Here is a 19,603-nt window from a genome sequence, read left to right as displayed (position 1 = left end):
AAGAGTGGCTGGGGTTGGTTCCCTGACCGGGGATTGAACCCGGGCCGCAGCGGTATAAGCGTCGCATCCTAACCACTAGACCACCAGGGACCGGCATCAGGGTGAATGCACTATATATATATATATATATATATATATATATATATATATATATATATATATATATATATATATATATATATATATATATATATATATTGCACTTTATTTTCAAGTTGTAAATTTTTTTTTTTAGTAATGTGCAAATATCAATCTATTAGTGTAGAGGTACTATGTACAGGTACTAAGTATTAATCTATAGTTAATTAATAATAGCTAATTAATGCTGTTATTTAAAACACTAAAACAGCAGCTGATAACAGATGTTTCATTTTAACTATTACCGTACAGTAATTAACGCACACATAAGCTAAGTCAATAACTTTAAATAACTGTGAAATCACAATATTCCAGTTATCATAAAAGAAAAAGATGATTTCATTAATTGCAAAACACTCATTTAACTTACTATATCTCCTGGTTCACCCTTAAAACCTTTCTCGCCTTTGAAGCCCTGTAAATAATAATAATAATTGAAACAATAATAATTGTAAAACTACAAATTCATGCTTATATGCACACAATAAACAACAAAATTTGTAGTTATTCATAATTGCTCTTTTCCAAACATGGTTAGCTCAGATAAAAGACTAACTTGCAATGGTGGTTCCAACAATTCTTGAAGCCCTTGTGGCCCTGGAGCTCCAACCTCCCCCTGTGGTTAACAGAAGTATTGCAGTTTCAGAGGTTAACACTATCACCAGCTACATCTTCAACTAAATCAAAATTAATTCTATGTGGCACAGTGATATCTTCAAATTACCTGTTCTCCTTTTTCTCCTTTAAGAATTACAGTTGGAGTGCCCTGTATAGAGAGGAGCAAGATTCTCTATTAATACCTTTTAAATTCATTAGTAAGAGGGATAACAAGTTATGAGCCCGAATTACTGAAAAACCTTGGACTACCTTTGGTCCTGGAGGTCCTCTATAGCCCTTTTCACCCTTTAATGGAGAGGAGTATAAGAGAGTATACAACATTATATATTTATACATATACACAACATGTATCTAAAAGTATAAATTAAATAATTAATACTACACACTCACCCTAGCACCCATGATACCTGGTCGTCCTTGAAACCCTTTTACACCAGCAAGGCCCTAATTTAAAAATAAATAAATAAATAAAATAGTTTAAAATGAATGGTGCTTTTGAACTCAAACTTTATAAATCTAGAAAAGATTAGGTGTTGTTAAACTCACTATATGTCCTGGATATCCTGGAAGACCTGGCTCACCCTAATGTAAAATGAAAGATGATAATATTGATAATATACTGATAACACAGAACTGAGTAAAGCTTATCTACTCAATTTATTTCAATATGTACAACATATGTACTGCTCTTTTTTTCTTAAATCATTTACTTCCACACTTACCCGAAATCGCTCCATATAAACGCTAATCTCCAAGGAGTCGCCTTTCTCACCCTTCCTGCCTGGCTGACCCTGCAGAGGAATTAATAAAAGTGATAGGTACAGAGGCAGAGTATATGATGCAAGGTTTTAAAATGTACAATAAAATCTAAATAAATGTTTTTAAGTTGACACCCTATGTTGTTCTTTTTAGTTAAAATGAATGCATTCCACATACTTTTTCTCCAAAAGCACCATCAATCCCATAATTGCCAGGTAATCCAGGGTCTCCCCGAGTTCCATTACAGCCATCAGCACCAGGTTTTCCTCGAGGTCCTTGTTGCCCTGGGTGACCCTGAAAAGATGAGGGGCCAGAGGTAAAATGTAATATATATAGTCTGTAATATAACACATTTCAAGAATGTTAAGTGTGTGTGTGTGTGTGTGTGTGTGTGCGTGTGTGTGTGTGTGTGTGTGTGTGTGTGTGTGTGTGTGTGTGTGTGTGAGAGAAAGAGAAACTTTTGGTCATAAGCCTATATGATATGTAATCAATACATCCACTAAAAAAAGCCACTTACTGGAATACCATTTGCTCCCGGAAACCCTGGACTTCCTATCATTCCCTGAAGGAGCACATGACAGGAAAGTAGATTACTTAATTTTGTTAGCAGACACAATTTCATTCCATTTATTCGAATACCAATGCTGGCAAAAATGTCTGAATTTACATTAGCACTATTAAAAAGCTTTATGAAGCAATGTTAAACACACCTGAGCTCCTTTCGGTCCTGTGATGCCTTTTTCACCCAACATACCCTTCTCTCCCTTAAAACCCTCCAAGCCAGGATCACCTGTACGTCCCGGAGGCCCTTGAAGGCCCTGAGGGCCAAGCAAGCCTGGCTGACCCTGTAATTAAAAAAGAAGGATGTGTTACAAAGATTAAAATACATATAGATCTGAAATTTCAGAAAACTCAACAGGGCATGATTTAAGTTAGTCATGTAGAAGAATATAAAATAAAAAAATTATTACGAAAGCAAAGGCAGCACAATTTTAAATAAAAGGAATTATGATGAATAAAGGGACTTACCTTATCAGAGAAAAAAAGTGAGAAAAAGACTATAAGCCTATATCCAAAATCTCCTGACAATAACAAAAAACATATTACAACACCACAAAAGGGTTAAACAAATCCAACAGTCACTAGTATACTACTCTCTCTCTCCACGTACATGCTGTATATTTATATATATCATATAATGCCCAATGAAAGGATAAAGCTATTGGAATTGGTGTGTCGTAAAAAATATACTACTTATAATTAAAAAAGTAAAACTGTTATAAATAAATTTATAAAAAATTAAATCAATTGTTGAAGGAGATTTACTTTTAGTCACTTATTTTTTGGTGGGGAGCAAAATAAATACTGAAAACGTGCATGTTCACCACACTTTTTTTCCCCTTTTTTTTTAAGCTAATGCAAAGTGCATAGTATTACCTCAATGCAGTTTGAGAATAAAAAAAAAAAAAAACTCTGTATTAGAGTCGCACTGGATCTGTTCTGTCGTGACTCGAGTGCATCAGGTTACACAATCAGCTCAAACAAACACTAAATCTAAAAGCAGCAAATAACAGCAGCAGTAAACAATATAATTTTTAGTCACTGTTGTGATTTTCAGTGAATGCTTATGCATTTCTACACCAATGCATTTTATTTTGTTATTTTTAATCAGGCCTGTAAGCTTGCTGTGTTTCTCAGTTCCATTCTCTTTTATCGCATTAGTTAACTTGTGTTTTCAAACGTGATTCACTGTGGCTTTACTATATATGCAAATGCTTGTTTTCAGTTTTTTGTATCTTTAACTTATGCATATATCATTTAATTATTATACAACATTAAATTAATTATACATTCTAGATGTTTGTCATCACAACTTAAAAAGAAATGCCTGTGTATTTTCAAACTAAATTTCTCAAAACAATGTGGTTTTTATTTGATATTGATTTTTTTATGTATTGTTGTCAACTTGCTAGCTTCCATTATCATTAAAAACAAAACATTGATTTATAAAAAAATGCTTCACATTTCATACTCAAATGCTGTTTTGTTTTGGGTTTTTTTTTTTACAGACTGAAAAAACCTCCCCCATGCACTCCTCAACAACCAGCTACTATACGCCTAAAAATATCAACATTGAAGATAATTAAACTTAGTATGTGGCTTTTAATTTTTTTAAGTACACTTTTATACATAAATACTCTATAGTTTTTATAGTTTTTGTTTTGTAATCAAAAATAAATCCCGTCAAATTAATCCATTATCAAAATATTAGTTTGTTTCAGCCCTAAAAAAAAAAAAAAAAAAAAAAAAAAAAAAAAAAAATATATATATATATATATATATATATATATATATATATATATATATATATATATATATATATATATATATATATATAAAAGCCATGTTTTATCCTGATATAATATATATGACCACTATATCATCTAAGGGAGTTTTTCCTTGCCACTGTCGCCACGGCTGCTCATCAGGGACAAACGCACACCATTCACCTTCACTGTTGTTTTCTGTAAAGCTGCTTTGAGACAATGTCTGTTGTGAAAAGCGCTATACAAATAAACTTGACTTGACTTGACTTGACCACTAGATGGCAATGCTCACATACATTGTGCACTGTGTCCGTCTGGCGGTTTTTAAAACCATACCACACTGGAAATGTGTTCTTTCTAAACTCTAATTACAGCTGGCTCTGCTTTATTCAAAATAACTTACTGTGCATCAGCTGCTGGATTTTCAAAACACAAATGACAAGCTACAAACTACACCCCTTCTGAAGTTGCCATAGTCTAAACACCTAATGCTACTAAACCACTTTTCCACTTCTACATTACTGCATAACTGAGCAAATAATTGACCATAGTATTATCATCTCCTGTATAACCCAAATCTGGATATAATGCATAATTTATTACTCAAATATTATATACTATAATATATATAGTTTTTTAATTCAAAGTAGTATTAGTGCACACAGGTCTATACTGGAATTTCTGTGTTGAGACTTGCATTGTACTCTGTAATGGAGCTCAAATAGCCCACTTCACTGAAATCTGCACTGATAGCCAGAGCTACTAGCTCAAATACACACTTAAAAGACAATCAGTCTACATCTGCTCCTACTAGAATATGGGCACATAGAAAAAAGATTAGAGCTGTAGTAAGGGCTGAAAGAAATGTGATGAAAAGCATTGGGGTTAAATTCACAAAAAAAGAGCTTTTGGGGCAGCAAGTGTTTCTTCAGACACTGAAAATATTAAAAATATATTTTAGCTTTAATATCTACTCAGTAAAACATACTGTGAAAAAAAAGTGAAATTTCATGTTTGATGTTCCTTTGGGTTTTACAACATCATTTACCCACATAAATCCTATAGCAAAAAATTTAATGAATGATATTGTGTACTGAGCCACTGACTTCATGGGAAATAGTGCAGTCCTATGGGGTCATAGAGGAAATGCCGAGAAATTGCTGATTTGGAAAAATTCTGTGAGAATCGAGGAGAAATTACTGTAGCTTTGAACTACAGATCCTACAGACCAGAACACAAAGCTATAATAGTACACTTCTGAACAAATATTTAAGCATTAATAAAAATTACAAATGTCAGATGTCTTTCTAATAGGTTTTGACCAGGTTGTCTGGAAAACATCCAAAACAAAAGAAACTGTTCTCTAAAGGGCATAAGTTGCAACAAATCTACTCGAACAACTAGAAATGGATGTAACAAAAAAGCTTTTCCCAAAGAAAGGCAGCTTATTATATATTACAACCACTTCATATTAATTGGTGACCTGGAAAAGGTCTTATGCTTAAATTACTATCTTTAATGCAATAGGGTTGGACATTTTTGGTAAAATAGACCAATAATTATAGAATAACTTTAAAAAAAAAGATATGCAGCTTGTATTCGTGTACATTTTGAGTGATCAGTTAAAGCTTCCTTCTACTCAGTTCATTCGTGTCAGTGTCACTTATGTAACAGCTGACATGATTAAAAGTCACAATTTGGCATGTGTTTAAAACAAACAAAGAAACAATAAAAGAAATAAAACTGTGAATTAATCGGCAGAGCTCGAAGGGGGAGTGCTAGGATCTTGGTTGTGACAGGCAGCTACTGTTAATTTCTTGCTCTATTTCAGGCACTGAGACAGGTGTTCTGTTTAACCACTGACACCTCTCCATTTGCTCTCACAAGCAACGGGATTTGAGGTTTTCTAACCATAATGGTAGTAAATAAAATGTGGTGTGAATTATCACAAATGGAAAACTGGAGAGCCTTCAAAGTCGGGGGATGTTATGACTGTCTTTGCTCATAGATGTGGACATGCATCATGCTTATTTGGTTCAAAAACATCTAAAGAAAAATGAAGCCCAAACACAAGGCCCTGATCCTTTGTAGTTTCATATCTCTGCCACACCAGACAAACTCTTTATAAGGGCTTTACCACTAGATCATGTGCCTAAAAGATATCACATGCTTGTGTAATATTGGTATGTGCCAGGTAACTCCAAATACTCCAAACACCAGCTTGGTAAATCAGTGTTATTCTATTGTTCTATTGAAATGTTAAATATTGTATCCTACCCGAGACAAAAGCCTCCCGACTCACTTAATATCTGCTCTGATGTCAGTGTGTAAACATGATTAAACCATGCAAAGAGACTTATTCACATTCCTCTATACCAGGATGAACTTGATGAGCATGTACAGTTGAAAGCAGAAATATGTGTACACATTAAAGCCAATAACAAACAGAATTAATACACAGCAAGAAATTTGTAAAAAAAACAACAAAAAAAACAACATAATTATAATAACGAGCAAAAAATACATTTTGCAGCCCCCTTTTTGAATACAATAGATGTCTTGATGTGGGATATCTATCCTTACATTTTAAATGACACTTCTATGTGCAAGAATACTGATATTAGCTGTATGGAATAAAGTGGAATTCTGCTATTGCACCACTCATGTTCGAGCCCACAGCTGTCATATTTGTGTTTCTTTCTATGAGGAAGCGTAGCAGCCCAGACCACGAGCCATACTTTAAGCATTATCAGACCTCAAGCCCTCAACCAAGAAAAAGACAAGTGTAGTGCAAAAGAGGCTTTTATGATTGCTTCAAAGTTAGCCACAACTCAGAATACAAGAGAAAAGAGAAAAGAAAATGTAAGCCCCCACATCTAAAAAAAAAAAAAAAAAAGATGGCAGTGCCAGTATTGTTTAATTTTACAGTCATAAAAACTGACGCATCTTGCAGACATCCAATGTTCTCTTGCACTTAAATAACAAAATTAGACTCTACAATCAAAAAGTCCATCTTGTAAAATAATGTGTGAAAAGGCATAAATAAAGTAAATAAGGCACATATCGACCGAGATCATTGGCACATGAACCATAGCTGTAGTGTTTAAGCACTTGCTTCAAAGTCTTGGTAACCTGTACAGCGCATGCTCAGGTGAAAAGGACCTATGGTGTATATAAATCACAGATTTTTCTTGATGTGGAACCTGAAAGAAAAGGGAAATGAGTGTGCGTGTGTGTGTGTGTGTGTGTGTGTGTGTGTGTGTGTGTGTGTGTGTGTGTGTGTGTGTGTGTGTGTGACAAGCTGAACCGTTTAAATACAAGGATGGACTTTCAAGCGAAACAAAAAGAAAGCACTTTGGTGCTGAGGTTACACTATTTCTTTTCAGAAACAGAAAACAAACATTTATTATTTAACCCCTAAATCGGACATGGACAAAGAGGATGTGAGGAAAATTTTTTTTTGAGTGACACATGGATAAAGAAAGTACAGTCCTTATGTAATCAGCAGGGAAGCTATGAACGAGCTGACAAGTAAAGGAAGGGAGTGGGCTACAGCATGGCAATTAATACCTCTAGAAAATGCAAACAAAATTTTTAAAGAGGGTGTGTGACGAGGTGATGACTCACATCACGGATGGTGAAAGGATGTAAGTGCACTGCATATATCACGGAAAGTTTAAATTCTTAACGTCCTCAAACTCAGCGAAATGAACAAAACAATCACAGGCCATTTCCTGTTTCTCTCACTTTTTTCCCTTTCCTTTCTTATACACATAAATCTCCTGCTTTTCACAAGCCTTGTGACCTCCTCCAGCTTTTCTTTCCACCACTTTTTTTTTTCCTCATTACCTGTTAACCTATTTACCTGCTTTGCTTAGCTCTCATATTGAGTTTGGTTAGGTCACCCTTTTCACTGTACACTATCAGGAAACAGCAATGTCTTAACTTTTCCATTATATATAATAATACAATTTAAAACACAATATATTCGCACCTTCACGATTGCCAAAATATGGCCAGAAAAATAGTAGCCATCTATTAATCTAGTTTTGAACAGACAATCATTTTTGACAAAATATAAACTCCTAGCAAAGATCTACAGTTGGATTGAGTCAATGCCAACTGTCATTTAAAAAGTCAAAAGTCATTTAAAAAGAATTCTAAAATTAAATAAAATAAAAAAATAAAAATATAAAATCTTATTATTGATACAATAAAAGTTTCATTGTAAACCCTGTAAATTGAGTAATGTATTTATTTCTTCATTAGACATTGTGTATTAAAATTAAATAGTCGCCAAAATGCACAACATTTTTTTTTTGAGAATTACACTGAATGCATAGCAACATGTCACTGACCAGTGTTGAACAGACTTATTCATTCTGCACAAAAATAAAATGTGACTTGACTTAAGCTAGCATTAATAAATCTCTATTGAGTTTCTGTATGTACACTTCATCCCAGTACAGCAGATGTAACACATCAATGTGCATTCTAGCAAATGTGAAGAACAGGCTAGTCCATGGAATCCTTACAAATTCCAATCTCCCTTCCACACATGTGTGAGAGCAATAGTCTGTTCCAGGGCAAAAATCCAAGCAGTAGTGTTGTATGCCTTAGTCCCGGATCCTATTAGTCATAGGAGCTGCTCTAAAACCCCAAAGCTGGCGTGTATGTTCCTTACACCCCCACCCACGTACACATGCTGTCCCAGAACACTGCAGCACTGGCGTGGGAAACTGAATGGAAAAAAATGGAGAGGTGGAGATGGAACAAGAGAAAGAACAGAATTCTTAATCATCTGGACTGTTCATTTATTTTCTGTAAAGTGATGTGATGTGCACAAAGCATTCGTGCTGGTTTGGTAAAGGAGTTATTCAAGAAGTGCAGGTTAAGGTGATGAGATGCTGACAGACATGCATCTTGTGTCTATCCAAGTAAAACTTTAAGAACCAACAATCTAAAACAATCTGATATAATTACATGCACTAAACCAAATATTATGTATACATAATGCATGTAGGTTTCTTTTCTTAGAGATAGTTAACAGCTCAAGGTTGCTGAAAGAGTTTGTCTCAGAATTGTACAAACTGAAAAATGAAAAATGAAATGCAATCAGCAGCAAGGAAACTTTACTAATGAGCTAAAAATGAATGTGAATATATACATCTGTAAATTGGGGAAAAAATTAGTATCAGATCAAATTTATAATGACCTTTATTAGTATTATGTTTATGGGGAGCTCTGTTGGTGTGGAGTGGAATTGTCAGGTGGCAGTATCTCAACACCTATCAAAGAAAATTAAACAAACTATCCATCAAAAAAGAAAATATCCATCTCGGAAAACATGCTTTTTGTAAGAGGTATATTCTGAAACCAGTCCAAAAGTTACATCATTATCTACGCAGCGAAGGTTCTCCTTTCTTCACTGGAAGTATTATATACTTTCCAGGCAGGAGTTAACACTATTTTTGCTAGTTTTGCACTAGTTTCTTGATCCCAATTGAAAAATATGTAAATGTATGTATTGGCTATTTAAACCGTTTAAAAAAAAACCCTGTTAAAAAAAGGTTTAAAAAAGGGTTAGATTTTCCTTACACCTTATGTCTTATGTTGAAGCATATAGCGGCACTCATTTGTTCTGAATTTGCTGCAAAAATGGATCATAATGTTTTGCACGAACTTATGGAGCTCCATGCCAGCTTGTTTGCAGCTCAGTCCTCGGCAGACTAAGTACTAAGAAACTTGTGAAATTCAGGGAAATATTCGTCTATACCTTCTACATAATTGTCAGTAATATAATCTGAAATAATAAAAAAAACTTTTAAAGAATGCAATTAGAAAAGAAATTAGAAAAGAATGCAAAATTGAATCATTCATTTCAGTAACGGTTATTTACATTTACAACACATAAATGTTCAACATAGTGGTTATAACAACAGTTAACAGCAGCACTGAATTTAATCCAGCTCTGGTTCTGACAAAATATGCAAGTTTAAAGTCAGAATTGTACATGGTTTGTTGTTTCCCTCAAACCTGCGTCAAACTGTTCACACAGGTGCTGTATGTACTGTACATGAAACTATTTCCTATAGAGAACTAAATACAGATAGGCACAAATTTATACACAGCCCAGTGTGATCATGCCAACTTTCATGTTACTATTTCATGAGAGTTAATAAACTAGTTGCAAACTTTTGGGCAGGTTCCTAGCTGCTTCGCTGCTCCCTGCTCCCAACACACATAATTAAGCTAACCAACTAACTAACAGCCCTTCCGGAGTTAAAGTGTGTGTTCAAGGAAAACACTTAAATGTGCTTGAGTGGACGTACTGCTAGACCACGGTTGGAAAGCTTCGTTCTGAACTATTCAGGAACTGAAGGACTGGAAAAATAGACTATAGATACAGAGAGTTAATCTCTCTAAGAGGGGGTTATGGGCCATGCTCTTAAAGATACCCTTAGACCACCCCTACATAATTATTAAGTAATTGGCAACTATGGTATTTAAATGTTTACACAACTCTTTGGTGTAAACAATTAAAATATGTGACATTTATATCTAAAAGTCCATCAGTCTGACATTTGCTTGGACCTGACATGGCCTTTACATTCTTTAGATAATAAACTTGCTCTTGTCTTAGGATACACAGCAGGTCAAGGGCCATATAAAGCAAATAACAGGCAACAACGGCATTTAGTCTTCAAATAGATGTACATGACTTTGTTAGCAGATGCCAATTAAAGTGCCTACAGTGCATTCTGTACAAATAACAAATTCCAAGCATTAGGTTATTGGTTGGAAATGTAGTTTGGGTTCACCAATTTCCAGAATTTGGCATACACACAGAAGCTACAAGTACAAATAACTGAACCAGTAGACATTCTGTGCTCATTTGCCTATAATGAGATTGGCCCTGAGTATGCCCTGAGAGCTGTCTAGCTCCTCGTTTTGTCTTTAAATGGTAAACTTCGGCTTCAGTTTGTTCAGAGCCCCACTGAGTGCCAATAAACACAGAGCCGCAGAGACAAAAAGCAAGACAGCAATTGAAGAAAAAGGACAACTGGAGTGTGAGGAAGTCCAGAGCTGCATGCATATGTGGGGAGAACGCCAGTGCCAGTGCTAACAGACAAGCAGTGGCTCAGACGGTCACAAAAACCCATATACAGTAACAATCATCCCTGTTCAGGTCATCACAGTTTCCACAGCAGTTTAAAACAATTAGGATATCCATATCAGGAGCTGACTAATTCTATACATTGTGACAAGAGACATTTTGAAATTAACATCTACTGTTAAAATGAATGCTGTTTCATTTATTGTATGTTATTTCCCCAGCAGACCTAATGAACTACAACAATTTGATTTTAGACAGAAATCTTTGCATAAACAATGTCAAGTATAAATTATAGAGTATAAATTTAAATCTAGTTTGAGTACTTGGTCTCTCATGGGCAACATAAAAAAAAAACTTACATAAAATTATGGGAAATATGCTCCAAAAGATGACCTTTACCATTTAAAATCAAACATAATATAGAAGCACATTTGGCCTGGAGCCCAGGGGTCAATGTGTCAATCAGATATTTAGAAAGTCCTGTCTGTTCCCATATCTCTACAGCAAAAGAAAATTCAGAATGGCTGACTGTGAGAAAAGCAACTCCTCTTAGTCTTGCTTATACTTTATTGTTCTATTATATATATATATATATATATATACACATCAAATATTTCAGCAGTATGGAAAACAATGCCTGTCTAAGTTCCCCATTAAATGGTTTCTTCAATAAGTATCTGGGAATTTTGTACCTGTGTGCAAAGCCTTTGATGTGTGGTCATATTTACATGGATCCTCAACATGAATGCAGGTTCGTAAGCATAAACACATGGGATCACATGAAGCAGAAAAACGTTTCACATCTGCATATGATATTTTTAAAGAGGAAAACCCAGTTGATGGACTAAAGTTGGTTTTATCCCCCTCTCAGTCTGTGACTGATTTCTGTATAAAATATCCCTGCTCTTTGGGAAATGTGACAATTCACATATATTTGCGGTCAGGAGAGGGGGGCTTCTCTCTCACAGCTGCACCAAACATCCGTGGACCTTTTCTTCATTCATGCTGTTTATTCCTATTGAATTATTTACAAGGAACAGCATACTGTAGGGGAAAGGGAGAAGAGTCATGGTTTGGATTGTTAGTTCTGTAACGGATATCTCTCATTTGGGAAGTCTTGAATCTAAACAGGAAAATGTGGAGAGAGGAAAGGATAGCAGTCAACATGTGGGTGTCTTCTAAAGTCTTCCTTCTGAGAATTGTGTAGCACTTTGGTCCCTGCAATAGCACTTCTTCTATTGTAAATACATATGCTGAAAACTATTTTGTTTTCCAGAAGCTAATAATTTTAATTTAACATCCAACATGGCAGGGCCATGTGCAATTCTGTTGTGTGCGGCAGAATATGCAGCTGTTCCAGACTACTTTAAAATCTGCGAAGGATCAATACTCATAAGAAAATAAACATATAATTATGTACTCATAAACAATACACAAGGGACTACTTGCCTTGATGTTCTTGATGTACTAGCAAAAGTATGATTTAAAAGTTGGATGTGACATGGGTACATGTTCTTTCTGATTTTGTGGAGTGCAATCCAGCAACCCAGACAAAATCACAAATATTTTCTGGCCAAAATATTACTTTTTATCCTTATAATAAAATGAATTCATTTTTAGACATCTAATACAATCACCTGCAAATAATTATGTGTTTGCTCAGGAATTCATTCAAGAATTCATTGGTTGTGGTTGTTCTGATGCGTATTCCAGTAGCAATGGGCACAATGAATATAGTAATTGCAGTAAAGCCTTTTTTTTTTTAAATAAATGGTGGTGTAAAATGTTTATGCACATCTCATTTTTCAACACTGCAGTGGCTTTTTACTTAGGCCTTTGAGGCTGAATTACTTTGCTCTCCAGAGCATGTGTGCGCTACACTGAGAGCTGGTGTTTATGCTCCTCTTATTATGTTTAGACTTGGCCATAATTAGTCCATCACACGTGCATAACCATGTGCCTCAGACTGCTGACTAGGATGAGCATGCTTAGACCAAAATACACAAAAAACAATCCAACTGAAACATTTTATATGTATAGGCACATAATACATAATGTGCTAGTACACTATCTAAAGAGGATTGTAAATGTTCTGTATAAGTATAGGAAAGTGGGTGGAGCTCAGCCTTATTTGTACATGTGCATATGTGTGATTCTGAATGTTTGTGTCCTGGCCAGGGCCTCCAGTATCCCAGAGGACTTTGGGGCCAGCCACCTGTGTAGTTGCCTCAGAATTCAGGAATGGACTTTCTGAGGTCCTGCGTGGAGTGAAGACATGGACCAGCTGTAGTGTGAATGAACATAAAGACAGGAGACTAAAATATGAGGATGTAAATAAAAATAATTTATGGTCATATTATCTTATATTTTAAAACAAACTGTATCACTGCTTGTTATTGTAACTCTTACACGTACAAGTAGAAAAAAGTTCTTTCAAGGCCTTCATTGTATACAGGTTTGGATCAGAATAAGGAAACCTAAATAATAAGCAGACATAAAAAGGCCAAATCCTTTAACAAATTTGACCAAGCAAAATGTAACAAACTGAGCAAGTCACTGTACTAATTAAAGTAGTGAAACAAACAAAGGTCAAATCTATTTAATAAACTTGAGCATTGCTAAAAGCAACTTCATGATAGTATAGTATATATCATATAGTCTGTAGTTTATTACCTTCCTGTGGTATTTTGGAAAATAGAGTTTAAGGATGCTGTCAGTAACAACATGGTAGTCTGGGAAGTAGAGTTTGAAAGAGTTTGAGTTTGGGATTGTATGGAGATTTTTTTTTTTACAGAATGATACAAGAATGAACAAGTTTTAGGAGTTATATTCAGTGAATCGTGGTGATCAGTAAGTCTAGGTAGCAGCATATTATAGAATGCTTTAGAAATAAATGTAAATGTTACAAATAAATCTACATTCCTGTTTAAAAAAAAACACAAGATGTGAATGAATGCATGACATTTGAAACCCCAAGAAATCAAAGGCCAATGTCCAGTCAGTTTGTTCAGAAACTCACTTTCTCATGACCAAACCTGACACCTTCTTATAGACCAGCTGTTCTAAAGCTGTGCAATAGGGGACTTATTCAACAATCTGGGCATGGAGCCAAATGTGGGCAAGCTAATATCTACCAGACTGTGCTGTTTCTGATATAAATCACTATGCCTTGAATACTTGAACCAAAATCAAATATTCTTGTCTATCACTGTTATAGTCTAACACACTGTTTCAAATCACAAACAGCAGCACACAAATTACCTAGTCACTTCAATCCTTCCTCCAAAAAAATTGTGCTTGTCAGATAATGGATGTTCCACTAAGGACCCTGCATGAATGTGATTTGAGTGAAATTGGCTTGGGGTTAACCCCAGAGAGCACTGCAAGGATGTGATGGGTAACATATGGTTTAGTGACAGTGAACTAAGTGTAGTGGTTATCTTTTCCATGCAAGGTTATTTATAACTAAATCAAACCAAATCACTCTTAAATATCTAATTAAATGTAATATAATTTAACTGTTTTCCAGAATGAACAAAAAAATAAACTTGAGAAAAGTGAGTATACTGCAATTTGAGTTAAGTCAAGATGAGTCAAGAGTAAATAAGAATCCTTTGTTAATTTATTTTAAGACATGTAGGATCAAGGAGCTCTAAAACCTTTTAATAGTATGTAGGCACTAATGAGAGTAGAAATTATTAAACCAGACCAAATGTTGTTTTATAGGTTGCACAAATCTCTATGCTTGACAGCTGTTGGGAGAATTCCTAAAACTACAGGTAACATTTGTAATATTTTTCTCCACTGACAAAGTTCATTAAATAAGACTGTTAGTGATATAAAGTAAAAATTATATTGGAGCCCTGGGCAATTTGTAAAATGTGACAAAGCTGTCAGAAACCATAGAAAAACATGCATTATGTCTACAATGCCACAATAAAAACTGGTTACCACCTTTTCCGGTGCAGATGTGAATTAGTATGACCACTAGAGAAAGAGAAATGCTGACAGAAATAGGATGTGACTGCAATGCATAAATTCTTCTTTGATTTCAACTGACAGTCCTTGACACATTTAAAACATACTCCTCCAACAAAATTCATTTCTTCCATCTCTGAAGGCCAATCCCAAGAAGCTCTGTTTTGGCGGCGCTATTTATTAGACCATAAAAATGTAAACAGTAGTATAAAAACAAAGAACCTAAAACCTCCACCTGATCAGGCATAATATTTCCCAGGGTATTTTTTATCTTTTAAATTATATAATTATGTCACTTTTCAAAATCGTTGATATCAACAATTTTGGTAAAGTGAAAGATCAAACTGGTTGATACAAGACTATGCAAGATAGCAAAGCAAAAAACGAACCAACAGTTTACAGTGGTGCCATAAATGTGTTAGCAATTAGGATATCCACCTTATAAATGTAATTAATCAAGAGGTACACAGAATGTTTCAGACTGTTATGCTTCTAGATGATTACACTAAACCTTACAGAGCAGTGACTCACTTTTTCCTTTTCATCACTGAAGTCAGTCTTACTCAGGTACTGACGTTTTCTTACTGAAGTAAGTCGTACTTGTTTTACTGGGAACCAGTGTAGTAAAATATAGACCAATTCTAATGACTACATTGACAATGATTTATAGTATTTGCATGGAATCTCTTTTAGCAGTAACTGTAACTATTACATATAATATGTCAATAATGTAACTATTATATATGAAAACGTAGCTCATAAAGCAACCTCACTTACATATAGTTTTAGCCAAATACAATTACTTTTGCATAGTGTATGTCAGTTTTGTTATTGGTTAGTTTTAGTTATGTTAGTTTTATAAATCAACAGAAAAGCACCTACCATTGAAACATCAGAAGTCAGAAATGTGTTTCATTGGCAACATATAGCACTATGGTGTAAACAAAACTGAGAGTTGTTGAGCTTGTGTTTGGCACAAACATGAAATGTACAAATGCACTTAGAAATTTTTACTCAGTATTTAGTTAGCAAAAAAACAGCATCTCACTTCATGTCATGTGTCCCATACCCTGGTTGACTTGTTCCACTTTCCTTGTTTTTATGTTGTTATGTATGTCATTGCAATCGTGTTGAATTAACTGCCCTTTGATACATACAGGGAGGAAAATAAGTATTTGAACACCCTGCTATTTTGCAAGTTCTCCCACTTAGAAATCATGGAGGGGTCTGAAATTGTCATCGTAGGTGCATGTCCACTGTGAGAGACATAATCTAAAAAATCCAGAAATCACAATATATGATTTTTTAACTATTTATTTGTATGATACAGCTGCAAATAAGTATTTGAACACCTGAGAAAGTCAATGTTAATATTTGGTACAGGAGCCTTTGTTTGCAATTACAGAGGTCAAACGTTTCCTGTAGTTTTTCACCAGGTTTGCACACACTGCAGGAGGGATTTTGGCCCACTCCTCCACACAGATCTTCTCTAGATCAGTCAGGTTTCAGGCCTGTCGCTGAGAAACACGGAGTTTGAGCTCCCTCCAAAAATTCTCTATTGGGTTTGGGTCTGGAGACTGGCTAGGCCACGCCAGAACCTTGATATGCTTCTTACAGAGCCACTCCTTGGTTATCCTGGCTGTGTGCTTTGAGTCATTGTCATGTTGGAAGACCCAGCCTCGACCCATCTTCAATGGTTTAACTGTGGGAAGGCGGTTGTTCCCCAAAATCTTGCAATACATTGCCCCGGTCATCCTCTCCTTAATACAGTGCAGTCGCCCTGTCCCATGTGCAAAAAAACACCCCCAAAGCATGATGCTACCACCCCCATGCTTCACAGTAGGGATGGTGTTCTTGGGATGGTACTCATCATTCTTCTTCCTCCAAACACGTTTAGTGGAATTATGACCCAAAAGTTCTATTTTGGTCTCATCTGACCACATGACTTTCTCCCATGACCCCTCTGGATCATCCAAATGGTCATTGGCAAACTTAAGACGTGCCTGGACATGTGCTGGTTTAAGCAGGGGAACCTTCCGTGCCATGCATGATTTCAAACCATGACGTCTTAGTGTATTACCAACAGTAACCTTGGAAACGGTGGTCCCAGCTCTTTTCAGGTCATTGACCAGCTCCTCCCGTGTAGTTCTGGGCTGATTTCTCACCTTCCTTAGGATCATTGAGACCCCACGAGGTAAGATCTTGCATGGAGCCCCAGTCCGAGGGAGATTGACAGTCATGTTTAGCTTCTTCCATTTTCTAATGATTGCTCCAACAGTGGACCTTTTTTCACCAAGCTGCTTGGCAATTTCCCCGTAGCCCTTTCCAGCCTTGTGGAGGTGTACAATTTTGTCTCTAGTGTCTTTGGACAGCTCTTTGGTCTTGGCCATGTTAGTAGTTGGATTCTTACTGATTGTATGGGGTGGACAGGTGTCTTTATGCAGCTAACAACCTCAAACAGGTGCATCTAATTTAGGATAATAAATGTAGTGGAGGTGGACATTTTAAAGGCAGACTAACAGGTCTTTGAGGGTCAGAATTGTAGCTGATAGACAGGTGTTCAAATACTTATTTGCAGCTGTATCATACAAATAAATAGTTTAAAAATCATATATTATGATTTCTGGATTTTTTTTTTTAGATTATGTCTCTTACAGTGGACATGCACCTACGATGACAATTTCAGACCCCTCCATGATTTCTAAGTGGGAGAACTTGCAAAATAGCAGGGTGTTCAAATACTTATTTTCCTCACTGTAATTGTTATGTTTGCATGTCATGTCCTTGATGACATTAGGGCAAAAATAAGAAAGTATCATGTATCTAAAGCTATCTGTCCCTTCCCAAAAGAGAACTTAGAGCTGTTTAGAGCAATATCCAAGGGGAGTTTACCATATTTATTCTTATTTATCTCTAATCACAGCTTGTGTCTCATGCTTGTACCTCACACACAAAGCCTCTCTTGTCTTGTCAAGAATCTAATGCTGAAAGGCCCTACAAAGGCTGTAATGATTGCAGAAGCTGCATATTTAAATGAGTGTGTTAGAGAAGAAAGAAAATAACTTTTTTTGACCCAAAACATTCAAGGATTAATAAGGGAACATTCTTAGTAACTTAAGAAAAAGAAGCTGAAAAGAAACAGAAAATAATAAATTCCCAAAATACCAGTGCTGTAGTCTGTTGGGAATTCTTCATGTTAAAGGTATCACAAGTGTTTAAGAAATGGAATTAGCATAGACCACTTCTCATAAAACATGATCTCCCTTCTGTACAGTGGTGAGGTGATGGTATTCCATTCAGGATGTCCTCCCATGAGCTTCTTATAACTGCAACCTGTGGAATTTCTTACATCCTTTTTGAGCTTTAACAACCTAGTGATCTCTAAGAGCATGCCTTACTGCAACTACTGTCATTTGATCAGTTTTGTCTGGTACTCTGGAAGATTTTGCGCAAAACTGCATTATCTTTATCTTATCCCTGATATCATACTCCAACTGATTTTATGTGATTTTGCGATTGAAAAATTGTTTGGATGATTGATACTACTGAAGTACAGAATAGTACAGTACAGTACATTACAATACAGTATAGTAAAATATAGTAAAGTATCGGATAGATTAGATTAGATTAGATTCAACTTTATTGTCATTACACATGTACAAGTACAAGGCAACAAAATGCAGTTTGGATAGGATAGGATAGGATAGGATAGGATAGGATAGGATAGGATAGGATAGGATAGGATAGGATAGGAAAGGAAAGGATAGGATAGATAAGATAACAATTTATTCATCCCGGTGGGAAATTCCATAACATTTAGTGCAGGTTACACTCCATAGACTACACAGACTTAAACAAACTCACAAAACCATGGAAACAGAAACCACTACCCAGAAAAACATAAACACTATTCACAGTCTAACGGTAAAACCACTCTATGATCTTCTTGTTTGTATTATGAACCGCTAACAAGCACCACAAACTTTGTATTTGTTTGCCCAAGCACTCTACACTACAGTATATTTGTTGTAAACAGCATTACATTGATGAAAGAGATTGCCCTAAATCCCTGTTTAAAATGATATTATGTTTCCTATATACCATAGTACCGTTATATTCCTTAATCCAGCCAGAAGGTTTAATACTAATGTACTCTAAATACAGGTTTATATTAAAGCACTTGATCTAATTTTATATTGTATTTTTCACTAAAGGATGGCTTTGGTGAGGTTTAGTGTGAGGAGAAGTTGTCTGTATCAGCAGTTCAGGTAAGAAGGAAAAATGTTATTTTAAGTAGTTTACCACAGGAAAGTGTTTGCATTTCGTAGGTTCATAATTACAAACTAAATTATTGGGGCTCTTAGAGGAACAACTGTTATAATGTAAGTGACAACAGGAACTTATTTCTTAGATATTCCATAACATGTTGGCAAATTGCTTTTGTGCAAAACTAATAAAACACTTAATTAAATCACACTGCATCACCCTGTCACTGCTATAACAGCATCCTTGTCATTTAATCCTTTCTTATATGAATAATGTATACTAATAATTTTTTTCCCCCCTGGTTATGTCTGGTCTAGACTTCATGACTCACGCTAAGTCATTAAATGTTTAATCATTGTTTTGCACAGTACAATCACAATAAAGCTTTCTTATCTTCTTA

At 35.4% G+C, this 19,603-nt stretch overlaps 1 protein-coding gene across 3 annotated transcripts in view; it reads right to left on the bottom strand.

Moving 5' to 3' along the window:
* The window catches only part of col4a2 (collagen, type IV, alpha 2), a 59,664-nt gene that overhangs the window by 18,663 nt on the left and 21,398 nt on the right, over positions 1–19,603 (bottom strand). For all 3 annotated transcript variants that reach the window (XM_083535752.1, XM_083535754.1, XM_083535753.1), the window contains exons 5-14: positions 2,226–2,360; positions 2,033–2,077; positions 1,693–1,809; positions 1,479–1,547; positions 1,303–1,338; positions 1,147–1,200; positions 1,006–1,041; positions 863–904; positions 695–754; positions 509–553 (exon numbers count right to left, since the gene is read on the bottom strand). In XM_083535752.1, the coding sequence (XP_083391878.1) occupies positions 509–553; positions 695–754; positions 863–904; positions 1,006–1,041; positions 1,147–1,200; positions 1,303–1,338; positions 1,479–1,547; positions 1,693–1,809; positions 2,033–2,077; positions 2,226–2,360 (639 nt within the window). The remainder of the gene's footprint in view (positions 1–508; positions 554–694; positions 755–862; positions 905–1,005; positions 1,042–1,146; positions 1,201–1,302; positions 1,339–1,478; positions 1,548–1,692; positions 1,810–2,032; positions 2,078–2,225; positions 2,361–19,603) is intronic.

The sequence above is a fragment of the Silurus aristotelis genome, assembly GCF_946808225.1.
Source record: "Silurus aristotelis genome assembly, chromosome: 3".
In the NCBI taxonomy this organism is placed as follows: Eukaryota; Metazoa; Chordata; class Actinopteri; order Siluriformes; family Siluridae; genus Silurus; species Silurus aristotelis.
This window is presented reverse-complemented; position numbering and strand designations above follow the sequence as displayed.